The 18,324-nt window shown below is 39.0% G+C and overlaps 1 protein-coding gene across 28 annotated transcripts in view; it reads left to right on the forward strand.

The window, feature by feature from the left end:
* Positions 1-18,324, forward strand: part of MAST4 (microtubule associated serine/threonine kinase family member 4) — a 576,679-nt gene that overhangs the window by 412,335 nt on the left and 146,020 nt on the right. For 2 of the 28 annotated variants that reach the window (XM_065546347.2, XM_073993556.1), the window contains exon 1: positions 7,351-7,565. The exons of the other annotated variants lie outside the window; for them this stretch is intronic. In XM_065546347.2, coding sequence (XP_065402419.1) covers positions 7,528-7,565 — 38 coding nt within the window. In that variant the 5' untranslated portion in view covers positions 7,351-7,527. Of the gene's footprint in view, positions 1-7,350; positions 7,566-18,324 lie in introns of those variants that run through there. 28 annotated transcript variants of the gene reach the window in all.

The raw sequence follows: 18,324 nt of genomic DNA on the forward strand, positions 1-18,324 counted from the left end.
AAAGATGACACGGTACTGATGAACTGAAAGACTCTGTCTCTTGTGCTATGTCCCAAGGACAGTATCTTATGCCCTTCATTCTTTTTTGTCTTGACCATGGCAGACATGAGATTGTTGGAATGCACGCTGGCTTTTGTCTACTGTTTTGCCGTACAGCTTACATGTTCCACTGGAAATAGTTCCTTCTATATAACTGGCTTTGTCCTTCTCTCCCTTCCCCTCATTTCCTCAAGGTAGTCTCAGTACAGCCATTCACCTGCTGCTTTGAGGGACAGAAACCTAGGCTTAAATGAAGAGACTTTTTATACCAAAATGTGTTGGTTTAGACTGAAGTAATGATTGCATGTTTTAGAGATTTTCAGTTTCATAGGTCTGTGGCTATTCCATTCATTGAGGATCCTCTCACAGCTCAGAATGGAAATGAGTTGGCCTGTATTCACGTCGCTGCTTATGTTTATAGCATCTTTTCTTTGCCCATTGGATTAAAAACTTTTGGGGGGAAACGAATCAAGCTTCTCTTTTAATTATATCTGCTCTCTGTCACACCTTAAAGGGCTACAATTGATTTCTAAATGTTGCTGCGAAGTTTTGAGTTGGACCTTTAGTCTTGCTGAAGTGCACTCTTGAGACTCCAGAAGATGCTTGTGTTTTAACCTTAATGTTCAGAAATCTGTCGTGTTTTCATTTTGTTTAAGTGATAATCTCTCAACCTTCATGACGCCTAAATCAATAAAACCATTATCCATGCCAATGGGTAGTTTGTGACTCAGTTCATCACTTTCAGCAAGTTTCCAAATTATTTTTCTGAGAAACAAAAAATAAGTTTTTGGGGTTTTTATTTTGGTAGGTTTTTTTTTGCAGAATTCACATTACTCAGCAATTGCTACGAACAGCAGGTACCTTCAGGGATCTTAAGCTAAATCCTGTAGTTGTCAGGATGTATTGAATTTTTTATGCGTTCGGCATCTTCCCTTCAGAAACATCTGTAGTGTTTGATGAGATTTTCCTTTGTTTTGCTCATGAATGTATGTCATGACTATGAGAACTATGGAGAATCCTCTTCCCTCTGGCCCTGGTATTCCAGGTGTTAGTAAACCTGTACTCACCCCTTTTACCCAAATCTCAACTCCACATTTATTAAGCACCTAATTGTGTACCTGGGCACTGTGACCCAATTCTGAAAGCCATAGGCTTGCTGTCAATGAAGACAAGTAAATGAATCATTGCAAACCAGGATAATCCAGAAGTATTTACAAGGTACATATAAGCCATAGGAGTGGTCAGTGGGTAACAGAGAATTTGGTCTCAGGGAGCCAGAAGAGACACCACATAGAAAAGGTTTTGAAAGATATTTTGGTGTTGACGAAAGTGAAGAACAGGGCCTTTCCAAGGGGCAGGAGAAATGGTGTGTACGAAGGCTTGGTGACCTTGGCAACGCAGAGTGCCAGGAACTAGACATGGCTTAGTATGGCTGAAGCAGAGAGTTGGAAGGGGCAGTACTACACAGTGGTTAAGAGGGTCGTTCTGAAGCCCATTCACCTGAGTTAACATCTTGACTATATGAGATTGGTTATGTTAACTTTGGACTTCAGTTGCTCCGTCTATAAAATAGGGATAAGTATTTATCTTATAGGATTGTTGTGAAGATTAAAATGCATTCATATGTGTAAAATGTTTAATGAAATGACTGGCATATAAAAATTCTCAATAAATTTTAGCTGTTAATATTATTGCTGTCATTACAAATGAAAATGAGTAGTGGGTGATGAAGCTGGAGAGGAGAGCTGAGGCGCTTGGCATTTGAAGGAGTTTGGTTTTGATCCTGTGCTGAGGAGACATGTCTAGCCATACTAGGGTTTAGGTCTGGGACTGGGGGTGAGACTTGGAAGCCAGTTAATAAGTTCTTGGGGTAGTCTATTTAAAAGATTTTGCAGGGCTAGATAAAGAATGAAGTGAGATTGTGCCTTTGAGAGATATGAAGGATATGACTTTGAGAGAAGTCGGTGAGCCATTGGCTCTGAGGGAAGAAGAAATATTCCATGATGGCCCTGGGGTTTTTGACACTGGGAATCAAGGAGAGGGAGGAACCACCTGTACTTATGAGAGTGAGGCAGGGGAAAACACAAGAACCTATATTATACTTGTCCCTTTTGTCCCCTGAAGCTCAGTTATTCACATTTATTGAAGATCTTTTGTGCACTGAACACCATGGGATATTTATTCCTTCATTCAGCCAATATCCCAACCCTGTATCCCATGCTGGTCAAGGGACACAGTGATAAATGAGATAGACAGAGTGCTTAGGCCTCACCAAGAAACAAGTATCTAACTAAGTCAATTGCCAAATTGTGGTCAGTGTTCCCATGGCTGTAAGCAAGAACTGAGATGAGAACATAACCCTGTGGGATGGTGATGGGAGTTACTTCAGATAACATGGTTAGGGAAGGTCTTTCGAGAAGGTGATATTTAAGGGAGCCCTAAAGGATGAGAAAGAGCCATCGTGGGAGGAGTTTGGGGACAGGCATCTGGGAACATCAAAGGCACTGAGACTGGGAAGAAAGAGCCCCCTAGGCAGGCAGCTGAGTACATAAATCCAGAGCACTCAGACAGGCTGTGCCAAAATAATAAACATGGGACTCACCATTAAGGCCATCTGAGAAATATATCAGATTAATACATGGGAGAATTAAAGATACCCCACTTAAGGTGTGGGCAGAAATTCAGCGAGGTACGGGAAAAGAGACTTAGTCGGAAAAAGTCCCCTAAGAAGGGAGGGGACCAGGAGGGCGCTGTCCTGGAAATCCCAGGAGGAAAATGGTCAACACCCCCAGCACTCCACAGAGAGTTGAAGTGAAGGTGTGTGTTGTATCTGGCAACTGGAAACTCATGGATGACTTGAGCATGAACAGGCGCCCCAGGGTAGGGGTGTCATAACCCAGAAAAGAGTGAAGCAAGGACTTGGAGAACATGGGTGGTGGCCACTCTCTGTGGGCAGCTAAATACAGCAGCAGCCCAGCTATGATGGCCTTGCCTCTGCATGTTCGTGACTGGCCCGCCAGCCCTCCTCCCTGAATCATATCCCCTTACTCACTGTTGCTCACTTTGTTGTCAGCTTCATTGCCCAAATTGGCAATGACAGTTTCCTTTTCACCTCCCTCTGGAAGTTCAAATTTCTTCCACAGCCTTATGACTGTTCCCTTCTGACATGTTTATGTTTGGAGTTTCTGTTACTGTAAAGCCCTGACCGAGTGTCTCTGGCTCCCACACACCACCTTTTGCTCTCCTCCTGAGGCCCTGGTACTCCAGCCCCTCCCCTGCAGCCTAGTCCACAGGAGACTGAAGTCTGGCCCCACTTGTTGCTCCTCTCCTCCTCTCCACGCCTGACCTGCAGGCTCTGCCCCTCCCTGAGTCCCTGCCCCCATTTCCTCCTACTCCTTGCTTTGCCCAGGCCTGTTTTATAGTTGCTTCCTTTCATCCTTGTACTTTCTTTATGCTCTTGACTGTGTCTTCGGCAGGCAGGACAGGCTTACAAATCATGCAGGGCTCGCCCCTTCAGTCCTTCTCTCATTTCTAGTTAGCCTCTCACGTTGCTAATATTCCATGACGCCGTCCAGCAACCTGGGCTGCCCTTGCTCTTGACCCTCCCCCGCCCCAGCCTGGTCAGGGATACCCCTAGAGCAAAGGAGAAAACTGAGCTCCAAGCCCAGAGCTTCCAGCAGCTGAGTGGCTCCTGTTGACAGCCTGGCTGTCCCGACTGTGGCAGCATTCTGCAGATTCTGGGCATCTAAGGCTTACGAGATACAAAGGATGGAAGCAGAAATATGCACAGTTCAAAAATGTTGCTTTTAGCTTCTAGTGTGAAACTTACAATAGGAAATCACAGACTGTTTTGCCCCTGTAATATGTAGGTCTTTTGTGAGACAAGCGGGCGTGAGGAAGCGAAGAAAAGAGTGAGAGAGAAGGGGAGAGAGAAATGTGTGAGAGTGTAAAAACTAGATTTCAAAAGAAATTCATTAAAAATAAAACATGAGAATTATGGAGCATATGCTGCATGGGGAGACATGGACTATTCACTGCTATTGTGTGTGTGAGAGAGAGTGTTTCTGTGTGTGTGTTCTTCACTCAAGGCAGTGGTGCGAGTAGTATATTGATGAGTGCACAGTGATGGGTAGAACATTATATTCCTTAATGGTTTTGCTTGCTTCTCTTTACATATCTCTCCTATTATCAGAAGGCCAAGTGATGATACCTTTAAACAGGAATCGTAAGCTTCAAGATAGAGACCATTTGCCTTCTGGGTTAAAGATTGACAGGTGTTAGGGTCAAGGAATCATTTGAGTTCCTGTATGGAGATGGCCCATAGAAGAGGAAGCTTGGAATAGAATTCAGTCTGAATAATTTGGGAAAGTCCTCCTTCTGTTGGTTGAAATGGAAATAGCTGGTCTCTCACAGAGATGGAAACTGGAGGCCCTGGACCCCAGCCTCACCCTCCATACACACCCATCTCTAGTGTGAGTAAGCATGCACAAAGCTATGTTAATCTGAGCTGTCTTCACTACCTGTAACTAGTCATTTGGGAGTGACATCATGGTAACTGAGTAACCCTTTTGAAACTTAAATAGTAGAGCCAAGATATTAAAATGGTCCTGGGGCTACCCGGATGAAAGTAGGTACAAAGTGTGCATTAAATTGTCTACTAAAAGTAAGAGTCTCTATCAGTAGGAACTTGTTTTTTGTGATAATGTGGATCATTTTGTAACTAGATAGATCTCAAAAGTTCATACATTTGTTAATACTTGTAGTTCTGGTACTCTTCTTATTTCCAGGCAGACAGAAGAAAAGAAAAGAAAAAATTCCACTAGGAACTTGGTTGTAATTTCTGAAAATGTTGACCTTAAACCTTATTAATAGAATAAAAGGACCTGTGGGAATTTTAGCTACATGAATGTGTATTGGACATGCCTATTTGAGAAGGTAATCATACTAATATCACAAGTGACATATCATATGGTTTTATTTTAAAGAAAAAAGACCATAGCAGAGAATTTAGGCTTTGATCAGTACTTGAAGGTAAAATAGATTGGTAAGAAGAATAGGCAGTCATTAATGTATGTCTCTTATCTGAAGCACCCCATTGCTTACTTTATTATAGAATCTTGGAAATTTTTACATTCTGCTTTGTGGTCCTACATTTATCAGTGACTGATTTTGTCAGAGTTTGAGAGCTCTTAGCAAATTGTAATTGCAGGCGCTAGTATAAGCAAAATGCAGATCTTGACATCTGGTAGGCCAACCACCATTTTTATTCTGAAGTTCTTGAATAAACTTTTAGCTGTTCAAAGTAAGTACCGGCACCCTGTGCCCCTGGAAAATTTCTAACCTGACATGGAAGTTCAAGTGGCAGTATCTTTTAGAGGTAGTATATTAGGTTCCAAGTGAATCACCTAGGTGGAGGGAATGAGAAACTGAAAATTGGTGAAATTGGCTGAGGTCTCCTAGGGTCATAGAATTCGAAGGGGAAGAAAGCTGATAGATTTACCAGGCCCATTTTGCCATATGAGTGTTTATTGAAGCTGTCAAACAAAACAAAAGCTGTAAAGAGGTATGCTTTATTCTATCTAATTTTAAATGTTACAGTGTATGTTTATGTCTCACACTTTACTGGGTTTCTTAAGAGTCATTATTGGAATATTATCTAGTCATTGACAAATTTCTCAGCTATGAAATCTATAGAAAGTCACTGAATCCATAGCTTATATAAAAATCACTTATGCCTCTGTCACATTAATGTCTTCTAAAATGCAATATGATTAATATATTTAAATTGGGAATTATAATAATTAAATATTTTACTTTTATAGATTTATGGAGGGGTTGAGGGGAAAAAATTATGTTTGGCATGGGAAAAACTGCCAGCTGAATAAAGTACTCGAGGAAATATGGTAAATGAAGCCTTTGTTACTGTAAAACAATAGCCACTAAGTGGCTATTATGTAATGTTATTTCTTATGTCTGATTTGAGTGGCTTGTTGATCTTGGAACTTGAGATATAATTCCTGTAAAAATATTACTTTCACTTGGCTAATCTCAAGACTTTTGATACAAAAATCAAAGACTTTTCCAAATAGATTACCTAGATCAGGAACTAAGCACTGGAGCTACTGAAGCTATATCAGAATTTTTTTTTTTTGTCCATATAAGGACTGATTTTATCTACTTACTATTCCCTATCCTAGTACCCATCCAGATAAACACAAGTAATTTGCTAACCCCAAAACTGGTGTATTGTAAAATTAACCTAGGCTTGTTCAACAACTGCAAAGGGCAGGCATGTGGCAAAACAATTGATAGGCACATCAGCTGCCTTGGCAAGTTGAATGGATGATTGTAAGTTCGCATTTCCATAGTGGGTCCCTAAGCAGAAGGATTTCTCATCTTTGATCTCAAATGGCCTTAGTGACCAGTGGAGCTAAACAGATGTGGGATAATTTGGGTGCTTTAGGTAATAGTTATTGTTATGGATTCTGCAAAATAAGCCTCTAAGCTTATGAATCATAATTTCCTATATGTTTTAGGATTTGATGTCTGGGGTTATGTATTTGAACCATGGAATAAAAGTTGCCATGTTTTTACTGTGTGGCCTGTAAAGCTTATATGTAGCGTTCTTTCTCAGTAGATGCCTTCTCTCCTGTGAAGTTCAGGCAAGTTAGCCTTTGAAATCAAGGATTTTTAAAGTGAAAAATCAATAGTGGTTTTGTTAACATTGGATCCCAGGCTTGAGATCGGAGACCTGCCCTCTTCAGTCCAGTTATTGGATCTCGGTGCTTTTTAATGCTATTTTACCAGCATAGCCATGGCCAAAATGCCATTTTAGCAGGTAGACTTCATTTTTCTATAACACTGTGATTGATTATATATTATTTGATGGCTTCTTATAGAGGAAGCTCTTTAATCAAGAGCAATCGTGGCTTTTCTTACCTTTTGAGATTTAGCCTTCCAATTGTCTACCTTCTCACATCAGATCTAGGGTGATTTGGGGGCCAAAAGGTACAGATACTGAACTGATTAGATATTAATATGATACAACATTTTTATGCCATTTCTAGGATATAGAAACATTCCATGGAATGGGTCCCAGGTTGGAAATCCATGAGGGAAAAGCGTTCTGACTCTTGGCGCTGATAAACATATTCAGAAATGTTGTATTCCAGCCAGAGTAAATATATATGCCCTTTATACTTTTTTTCAGTTAGCAGAAGTTACTTCTAAACACTTATTTTGGCATTAAGGAAGCTCGTCATGACCTATTGTTCCAGAAAGATTATAGTCCTCGTTTTAAGCCAGTTCTTTAGTTCCCATGTAAGTGACTTGCCCGGCCTGGAGCTGAAGAAACAACCCCTGCTTTTCAAACCTTCCATTCTTATATGTGTGCCCAGCAGGCAGTGGCTTGTAGCTGTTCCTTCAGCCACTTAACAGGTTTGATTTCAAAGCTTTTAATAGAGAAACTAACATGTTTGGAGGGGATTCATGGCCCAACATTTATGGATTTTGTTGGGAAGTCTCAGGTGTGTATTTATCTTAAAGTATATGTTAAGGCCTATTAGATGAAAGTAATTGTTTGTGCTTTGTTCTGTTTTGGTTTTGCCTTCTAGTCCTAGACTGAATTTCTTAAGATTATTTTAGGGATTGGATTGGGAGGGAGTAGTTCTGAGTCCCGAAGGCTATATACCTTCTCTTGCAGTTCCTTTTCTTTGGCTTCCTGGAAGCACTAAAGAGGAGTCAAGTGACTGTAAATTCGGCCAAAAGACAGAGAAACCAAGAGCTGGAAATTAACCTCTGAAACATGGGAAGTTAATTACATTTACAAACACTTGGAGGGGTTATTTATGAGTCATGCATCTCTCTGACCCTTTTACTGCTTTGGGAGCTTGTGGATGAGGCTGAATCACTCTCTGAAACCTGATAACCCGATAACCTAGTTTGGCTAAGTTTGGCTTCTGAGAACAGGGTCTGAGGATTTATCACATCACCTCATTTTTTCATTTGTATGACAAATATTTATTGAGTTCCTTTTATGTGACCAGGGCTACGATTATCACCTGGGAAACGAAGATATGTATAGCATGATCCTTTTCTTCAAGTAGCTCAATCTAGTGGGCTTTAGACAGTAATACAGACAAGGAATTAGAGTGACGTGCAGTAACTGGTAGATCTACCAACATCAGCCCAGGAGGAGGGAGGGGGAGAATATCTGTGGAGACAGTTTGATATAGTCTCATTTAATCCTCACAACAACTCCATGAAGGATATGTTATTATATTTATTATACAGATGAAAAAATTGAGGATTAGAGAAATTACCTAACTGTCCCCAAATCTCACCAGTAGTAAGTAGTGAATTTGGATAAAAACTTTACTATCTTATGGCCAAAAGAAATATAGCTCCAACAACATTCTAATTACTGAAAATAATATTTGTAAAGCAAGATTTTAGTACCTTTTTAATTTTATAGGACAGTACCCTCTTGGCAATTCAGAAGATATTTGTGGAATATAGAGCTCTGATAATTTTGATCTTTCATTTAGAAAATGCTGCCCACTGTCTGAGGGAAGAGAGTGAAAAACAGAAGTAGGTTTTACTTTGTTTTAAGATTGCCACCTGCTGATTCTCTTTCCTGTTAATGGAAATTGTAAATGTATTCTGCTGTAATTTCCTGATCTTAAAGTATCACAGTTTATGATGGTGTTTAAATGGGTTTGTGCTTTTAAATTGAAGCTTTACTTACGGTGTAGCTCTGCACAGCTGCTGTCTTCCAGGCCTTTGAATGAGTAACACCCCACGCACTGAGGCTTATTTTCCTGAGCTTTCCCTCTATGTTTTATAAAATCCTGCACATTCACATAAGTGTATATGTTATCCACACATTTCAAAATCCATGCCGATCTTCTAATAATGCATGTAGTTCATCCCTTAGAAAGGACAACAATTCTTTCTGCTTATATGGATGGCAATACAATGGGTATGCCAGAAAATATCTGTTGGGAGATTTTAGAGATGAATTACTTATAGTCTTCTTTCCTTTTAAAAAATGTAATAATTTGTCTTGAAGGTGCTATTGCTAACTGTTTTTAAGGAGGAGATGACTTGATGGCATTCAAATACACCTTTTCCTTTGAGAAAATTACTGTGTTTAGAGAACGGAAAAGTAACTGCTTTGTAATACATAAAACAATTGCATAAGAATAGACTATAAATAATCTACAACACACAAAGGACACAAATATTGTGTCCAGAATTCTCTAAACCACACACACACAAACTTTACTGGCCATCTCTTAGCTTTTGATAATACAATACGTGAGCTGTTTTTGGGGAATAGCTGCCCCTACCTAAAGACGGAAAGAAGTCTTCCCTCTAGGGACTTTGTTAAAGGTTAAAGAAAGTGTGTTTTATTACTACTAACCTAGACCCAAGACTTACTTAGATTTGTACTGACGCAGGGTTTACCACTTGTATTTACTCCAGGCAACTAGGTGTTAGTTTTGTTGAGACAGGTTTATTGAGATAACGTTTATATACAGTAAAATCATCCTTTTTCAGGTATGTAGTTCAATAAATTTTAACAAATAAATTTATGTAGCTAACATGCAAGTAAAGGTATAGAGTGTTTCTTTTTTAATTTTTTTTATTTTTATTTTTTTGAGAAAGAGTCTCACCCTGTCACCCAGGCTGGAGTGTGGTGGTGTGATCTCAGCTCAGTGCAACCTCTGCCTCCTGGGTTCAAGCGATTCTCCTGCCTCAGCCTCCCGTGTAGCTGGGATTACAGGTGTGCACCACTATGCCCAGTTAATTTTTGTGTTTTTAGTAGAGATGGGGTTTCTCCATGTTGGTCAGGCTGGTCTGGAACTGCTGCCCTCGTGATCCGCCCATCTCAGCCTCCCAAAGTGCAGGGATTGCAGGTGTGAGCCACCGCACCCAGCTGAGTATTTCTATTACCTCAAAAAATTTTATGTAGATTTAGCAGTTTGATGATGCTAATATACGATTAGAATAAGACATTTGTTTTGCTCTCCTTTCCTATTTTATAATTATGTTTTACATTTTATTAATATTTCACAATTTTTTCTTAGTATCCTTTTTCTATTCCATCCAGGATACTATGGTACACTGTGTCATCCTCTTTAAAAATCATTTTTATTAGGAAATGATTAACACATAGTTAGATTACATGGTGATATTGTCAAGTGAAAAATGCATCAGAATGAAATACCTGAAAGATAAGCAAACTAAATTGTGTGGTCTACTATTAATATGTAATAGCTCTTTTGGACAGACAACAGTTGCTTATGCCTGTAATCCCAGCACTTTGAGAGGCAGAAGGGTCACTTGAGCGCTGGAGTTCAAGACCAGCCTGGGCAATGTAGGGAGAGCATTGTCTCCATAAAAATTTTTTAAACGGCCAGGCGCGGTGGCTCACGCCTGTAATCCCAGCACTTTGGGAGGCCGAGGTGGGCAGATCATGAGGTCAGGAGATTGAGACCATCCTGGCTAACACAGTAAAACCCCGTCTCTACTAAAAATACAAAAAAAAAAAGAAACAAAATTAGCCGGGCATGGTGGCAGGCGCCTATAGTCCCAGCTACTCAGGAGGCTGAGGCAGGAGAATGGCTTGAACCCGGGAGGTGGAGCTTTCAGTGAGCCGAGATCGTGCCACTGCACTCCAGCCTGGGTGGCACAGGGAGACTCCATCTCAAAAAAAAAAAAAAAAAAAAAAAATTTAAACATGCATACCTGTGGTCCCAGCTACTCCGGAGACTGAGGTTGGAGGATTGCTTGAGCCCGGGAGGTCGCAGCTGCAGTGAGCAATGGTCGTGCCACTGCACTTCAGCCTGGGTGACAGAGCAAGACCTTGTCTCAAAAAAAAAAGTCCCTTTGATACTACATAGATGAAAAAACTTATAGGAAACCAGATAAACAGATATGACTAGCAGGAAATTGTTAACAATAATTTGGGGATGTTTACTGGGGACGGAAACAGGGCCTTGACAGTGGAGGACTTGGAAGGTGTATAATTTAAGATATAGATTATGATTGTTGGAAAGTAAGCATGGAGATCCAGAAGGAATCGTAGAGTTTTTCTATGCAGGTGAAGATGGAAGAAAATATGTATTTTACAAAAGATAAATTACAAGGATGTTATTTGCTTTGTAAAATAACTTATCAAGTCCTTCTACTATTTTTATTATATTTTAATTTTAATGAACCTTATATAACCTTTAAACTAAATTTTAAACTAATACATGCTCAAGACAAAAAATGGGGAAAATATTTTTTTAAAAATCACCCCAAATTCTAGTACTCAGATATAACCACTCTTACAAACTTGGCAGAGTAATATTTTTCCTCTCTGCGTATGTGCACACATGTTGCATGCATACCACAACGCAGATATTTTATTGTACCTCCTGGTTTATTATCTGCTGTTTTCCCTTAATGAGATTCTTTTAAATGCCCAACTTTGCAATGGTAAGATTTCTAGAAATTTTAAAAAATACCTATAGTATACAAGAAGACTGGGGCGGGTTGATGGTAACTCCTGGGGCACACTGGAAAGGAGTCCAGAGGCTGCTGTGCTAGTTAATGCGCAGCTGCACCCATTGTGGGCGTGTCCACAACCAGCTTCCTGGTATGCAGTGGAGATGGGCCCATTGACACTAGTGAAGGCACCCTGGATGGGCTCACATTTCAGGTCCTGTTTTTCTCCTTCTGTATTCGGATCTCTCTTGAAATGCTTCCTTTAAAAATACTAATCCTAGCTGAGAAAGACTCCAATTACCATCTCCCCACAGGCTTAAATGTTAAACCTCAAGATCTAAACTTTATCCCTTATGTATGTGAGCAGGCTTGCCAGATGGCAGGCCAATTAATATATTTTTGCAAGGTGTAGAAATGTTTTTTCTCCATAGGGGAACAATGAATCCATCTGCTCCTCATCTTCCTTTCCCCTCTGTCTTTTGGGGAAAATCATATTTAATTTTCAGACATAAGTTATGCAACTTTGTAAGTGATAGTTTCTGCTTTTTAAGGGAAATAGTTTTAATAACTGAAACTTTTTTTTAACTATAAAGATGTGAAGAACCCTGTCATGGACTAAAATATATGGACATCTAAGTTCTATCCAGGGAATTACTGTTTTTGAAAGTTGAGTATATAGAGTTGTATGTTGAAAATTTGATTCATGGAGATATAATCTGGAATAGACTTTCAGAAATGTCTAGTTGAACCCCCTCATTGTAAGGTAGGAAACTAATGTTTAGGTAACAAAATTTCAAGCTGGTAAACAACAGAGATGGTCTGGGAAACTTGTCTTCAGGTTCCAAAGTAGGACAACCATGGTGAAAATAGAATCTTTAATCTCTTGAGGCGAAAACCTAGTTAAGATTCAACTAGGAGAAGTATGCTCATATTTATGCCTATTCTCCCTTGAGTTTCAGGCACTGAACTGTACATGTCACCTCTACAGTGTCTTTTTGCCCTCAAGTGGCAATTCAGATCAGCAGGTAATTAACTGTTTAGTGACTATGCCTTGCCTCCCAGTTCTGTTGAAAGTTCCTGAAGGATAATTGCCACATCCTCTTTTAAAGTACTTATGGATGGTGTACTACCTGGTCATGGAATGAATGAATTACTTAATATATAGATATCAATGAGGTTATTTTACAAAATTCTCTCAGAGAGTGTTGGAATTCTAGGAGCATGACCACATTATAGCGTTCCCACAATCTGCCACATTATCATACAGAATTTGGTTTCTTTTCCCTTTGGTATGAAGGAATTTACCACTGACTATTCCAGAAGCTTCTCTTAGAAGGATTGCTTCACCTACTTACCATCATGTTTGATGTCCTCCATATTTTGGTATAGATGGGCTTGTATCAGTTACTGTTAAACAAGAAGGAAGGATTTAGACTTGGCATTATTTATTTTATTCAAGTTGACACCTCTTCCTCTGTATTCTTGCTAAGAGGCCCTTCTCATACAGTAGAAAGGGTTTAGACTTTGGATTTGGACAGACGGTTGGAATCCTGAGTTAGACTGTGACCTTGGCAGGCCATCTCATGTATGATGCTTGGTTTCCTCATCTTTCAGTATGGAAAATAATCAGCAAGCCTTTTTTGTACCATAAGTAAAATGGATTGTGAAGCACTTAGAGCAGGTGTCGACACACTACAGCCTATAGGCCCAATCTGGCTACTGCCTGGTTTTGTGTACTGACCTTTATTAGAACACAGCTACACTGATTCCCATGGGATGGTCTGTGGCTCTTTGTGCTACAATGACAGAATCAAGTAGTTGCCACAGAAACTCTGGCCTGCAATTATCTGGCCCTTGACAGAAAGACTTTGCTAGCCTCTTACCTAGGACAATCCCTGGCAAATATAGAGACTCAATAAATTGTAATTTTACTCTTTTTCCATTGGTTGTTTCAAGTTCAATCTTTCCTTTAGGCACTTTTTCAAGAAAGTGAGTTCAGGCATGGCCTTCTCTGGTAACCCTTCTATAGCCCCACCCCACTTCTGGAGTATAGCCAAGGCCTTGAGCCGTGGTACAGGACAGAACATGTTGAAAGAGGTATCTTCATGGCCCCCACACCCTGATATGTTTCATGTCCTGACTTGAATTGAATGTTGTGCATGTTACAGAAATAGAATTTTCTCTTATCTAAGTGTAAATACAGGCATGCTGTATAGATTGCAACATATCCCAATTTAGCTTAGATTATTTCTTACTATATATTGCAAGGTGAGTCCAGTCTATGCTCCTTCAAAAACTTCTAAACACATTTGAAAATCCACTAAAAAAATTATTACAAATTACAGATACCATATTTAGCAAGGGACCTTCTGAAATCTTAAACCAGGAATTTCTGAAGCAACTCTGAGCCATTTGAACAAAAAAGTTGTCAAAGGAGCAATAAGATTTTTTTGGTGTGTTTATTTTGCTTTGTTTTTTAAGCAAAGTGAATTCACAGTTTCTTAGCAGTTTTGATTAGGGACACCCTGGTGTCTGGTAGAAGACTAAGACTGAGAATAGACTGTGGTAGAATGTGCCAGGTGAGGACTTACTGCTTGATTACCACACTCTAACTCCCACACACAGTGGAGAGAAAGATGAGAACTTTTGAGAGCTGCTAAAGGCAGTTATGTTTGCTTGGTATTTTTTATTTTAAAAAATGTATTGAGGAGTCATTTTTCAGGATACTAAAAGGATTTATTTGTTCAGTATTTTAACATTTCCTTGTGTCTTAAAAAATACTGAAGAAATTATAAGAGCATTACCCAAAATTTTGTAAAGTTCTCCTTGATTCTCTCTGTCCCCTACTTCCTGCATATTTTAATATTTCCTTTGCCTTCACACAGTCCTCAGCTAGCATTCATTCCAACATGTTGTAATTCTGTATATACTTATCTGAATTCCAAGCTGACTGCGAGTGTCTTGAGGCACAGACTTTATGCCAGCATAGTGCCTGGCACATAATAGACACTTAATAAAGGTTTATTGAATGAAAGCACCACACAGTGAGCATATTTGTGCGTATAGCGTTTTCTATCTTTTGGACTATGTCCTTAGGATAATTTCCCAGAATAGAGATTGTTATGCCAAAGTGACGTGAACATGTTTATGAATTTTAATACATCATGCCAAGTAGCTTTTTGTCTACTTGAGGTACCTTCCAAGTTTGTGACTCTCATATTGCTTGGTACATTATTGCTAGAATGTCAGTCTGGTGTTCCATATTTTCTCTACCAAAAAAAAAAAAATGACAGTAGGGTACATTATTGCCAAATTCAAGTTTGGAATGAACATTGCATATACTTTAGGATGAAGAGCTTCTAAGGAATAAAATTCCCTCATGTGGAACTTGGGAAACAGGGAGGCAGGCAGCAGTGGCAAGGTACTGGATAAAAGATACTGTTATGGGGCAAAGAACTTCTGGAGTTTCATTACTACTATGAACCTTTACTGAATTGTCATCAGTATTTCAAGGAAACAATTGAATATTTTTGTTTACTTTTCCCCTTTAACACATTTAATGTTCAAATATGAAACATCACTAAATGCAAATTGCTGTTAATGCATATTCTAAGTTCTGCTTTTAACAAAGTCTGAAACTGTTTGTGTAATGTATAATGCATTTCCATCTTCAATAGATCTGATCTGTGTGTGTGAAATAAGATGGAGCCTCCATGCTGTGACCTTGAGCAACAGTAGCTTTTTTTTTGAGTTTGATATTTCCCCTCCCATACGCCTAGAATATGGCAGGCCCATAAATTACCAATGATAAATAGCCATATCTACCTTTTGGTGCAAGCATGTAATTGATGAATACATAGAATCACCCAAGTGATACTTTATAAGATGGCATGTAAAGTTTGTGGGATCTAAGCTAAATAGAGCAAGAACAATGTTCTATTAGAAATATCCTGTGGAGATTGATGATTTTAATGAATAGGAAGGTTCAACAGATATTCTAAATAACTATGATTTATGATTACTCTAAGTTACATATTCCATTGTATATATATTATCGTCCAGCTTAGCTTTAACCCACATTAAGCCATGACTTCAATTTCTGGGGAGACAGTGACATAAAGGAATGAGAAAAAGTTCTTACGTTGTAGGTCTGGCTTTCAGATAATATCCCTCATCTTTTCTAGCAATCTAGAGTCTGTGGGCCTTGACCTACTTAGACATTTTTAGGAGAATCTTTGAGGAGCCAATAATTACATGGTAGCACATGATCATGCATTGGTCATTCCAAGCCATAGCAGCTGAAAAGGACTCTATGAACAATGATGTCACTGTTTCCAGAGCCCATTGCTTTAAGACCTTAAAGATACATCTAGGTGGCTTGCGGAGAATCAAAGTTAGAAAGTCTTTCTGTGGACCCTGTGTCCTATTATTTAGACAGTGCCAAATGAATCTTCATTATGTGGATCAGAGTGAACATGCTGGAGGACTAAGAACAGATCCTCCTAACCCAATGGCTTTAACTCTGTTAAGATGGGTACTTTTATTCTGAGTTATTTGCAAACTTATGGGTGGAGGGCAGGATGGTGGGGTAATTATGACATGATATTTTGAGTGTTTGAAAGACTGGCAAATGTAGGATAAATATGCCTCCTTAGCTTATTCATATTCTGCACTCAGTTTTTTAAAAAATTTTTGTCTAATTATTGCTCCATCTCTTCTCCATTCTGTTCATGTCTTTTATTTTTTAGAATAGAAAAAAATGTTTAATTGTGTGCACATACAATTTACCATCTTGGCCATTTTTAAGTGTACACTTTAGTAGTGTTAAGTACATTTACAGTGCTGTGCAACCACAAAACTCCTTTCATCCTGCAAACCAAACTCTACTCATTAAAGAGCAACTCCCCATTCCCCCTCCCCCAACCCCTGACAGCCCCCATTCTAACTTTCTGTCTCTGTGAATTTGACTACTCTAGGTACCTCATTTAACTGGACTTATGTAGTATTTGTCTTTTTGTGGCTTGCTTATTTCACTTAGCACAATGTCCTCAAGGTTCACCCATGTTGTAGAATGTGTTGGAATTTTCTTCCTTGTTTCAAGCTGAACAGTATTTCATTGTGTATATACATATCTATATATATACATGCACATACAGATAGCTATATATGTACACACGATATATATCTATATATACACATACATAATCGTACAAGCATATATATGGAGGGTACACTGTTGTGCTCAAAATGTGGGGTGTGTATATATATATATCTATATATACACACATTCAAAAGACTTTTGAATCTTTTTTCTAGAAAGGATTGTGTTATCTTTATCCGAAATAATGTTTAAGTACTATTTGCAGTCATTGAGGATAATCTTCTTTGGTGGTAAATAGGTAAACTGATTTTCTGTTTCTTAGATATTTGAGCTTTAACACTTAATATCTCAACTTGCTTTTGAATACCTTGAACGAAGAAACTGATAGGTACACACGTACTGATGATGATGAAAGATTGTAAGAAGGAAAGGGATGATGCTTGTGAGAACCCAGGGCCTCATTCAGTGCCTAGAACATGCTTCCATTTTATGTTCGTTCTTTTGGGGATCCCGTGTGTTTCTTCATTTTTAGCTAAGGTCATCTGGAATGAAACAGTGTAATGAGATGAGCCCTGAAGTGTGACTCCAGAGATCTTGTTTTATATAACTGTGTACTCCACGAATATGTACAATTATTATTTGTCCATTGAAAATAAGAATTTAAAAAGGGATCTTGTTTCTATTCACATTTCTGCCACTAACTAGTTGTGTGACATTGGCAAGACATTGTAGAATCACTATTCTTACCTGTTTTTTTTTTTTTAATTACAGATTCCATTGGTAGTATAGTAAAGCCTATGGATGTAATTTCAGAATAATATTTTTAAATGTATAACATAAAATACCTAATATTATAAAGGAAACCAATTATAATGAAATAGTCATGAACACATTAAAATATTTGTGATATATGTGGTTCTTTATTAGCACATAAGATACCAAGATCTAGAGGCATGTCTAGTAACTACCGTAACTTTGAAGTGATAATGAATACAAATAAATTTTTTTTTTTTTTTTTTTTTTTTGAGACAGAGTCTTGCTCTGTCACCCAGGCTGGAGTGCAGTGGCACGATCTCGGCTCACTGCAACCTCTGCTTCCTGGGTTCCAGCGATTCTCCTGCCTCAGCCTCCCGAGTAGCTGGGACTACAGGCGCCCGCCCCCATGCCCGGTTAATTTTTGCATTTTTAATAGAGACGGGGTTTCGCCATGTTGGCCAGGGTGGTTTCGATCTCCTGACCTCAAGTGATCCACCCGCCTGTGCTTCACAAAGTGCTGAGATTACAGGTGTGAGCCACTGCGCCCGGCCATAATTTTTTAATATATCTGCAACAACTGTTAATGTGATATGGAAAAGTACGTGGCTAATACTGTGATGAGAGATGCATAAATGAAGGCAATGTTACATTTCAGTTTCTGGTTAGTGAAAATCATAATTTTTTTAAACAACCCAAGTTCATGGACACAGTGAGTTCTATTCATAGGCATCTTAAAAGTCCACAGACTCCAGGTCAGAAGTTCTCTGGTGTCTCCGGTGGCTTAAACACTAGTGGAGTGAAAAGCTGACCCAGGTGGCCTCTGGAGTTTGTCATGAAACTTGATTATCAGGGGCCTGGCATAAATGAGGGGACGTTATACCAAAAAAGTAACCTTTGATTTACCTGGTCAGCACTCCAGTCAGAAGAGTGCT

This window comes from Macaca fascicularis, chromosome 6 (genome assembly GCF_037993035.2).
Source record: "Macaca fascicularis isolate 582-1 chromosome 6, T2T-MFA8v1.1".
NCBI lineage: Eukaryota > Metazoa > Chordata > Mammalia > Primates > Cercopithecidae > Macaca > Macaca fascicularis.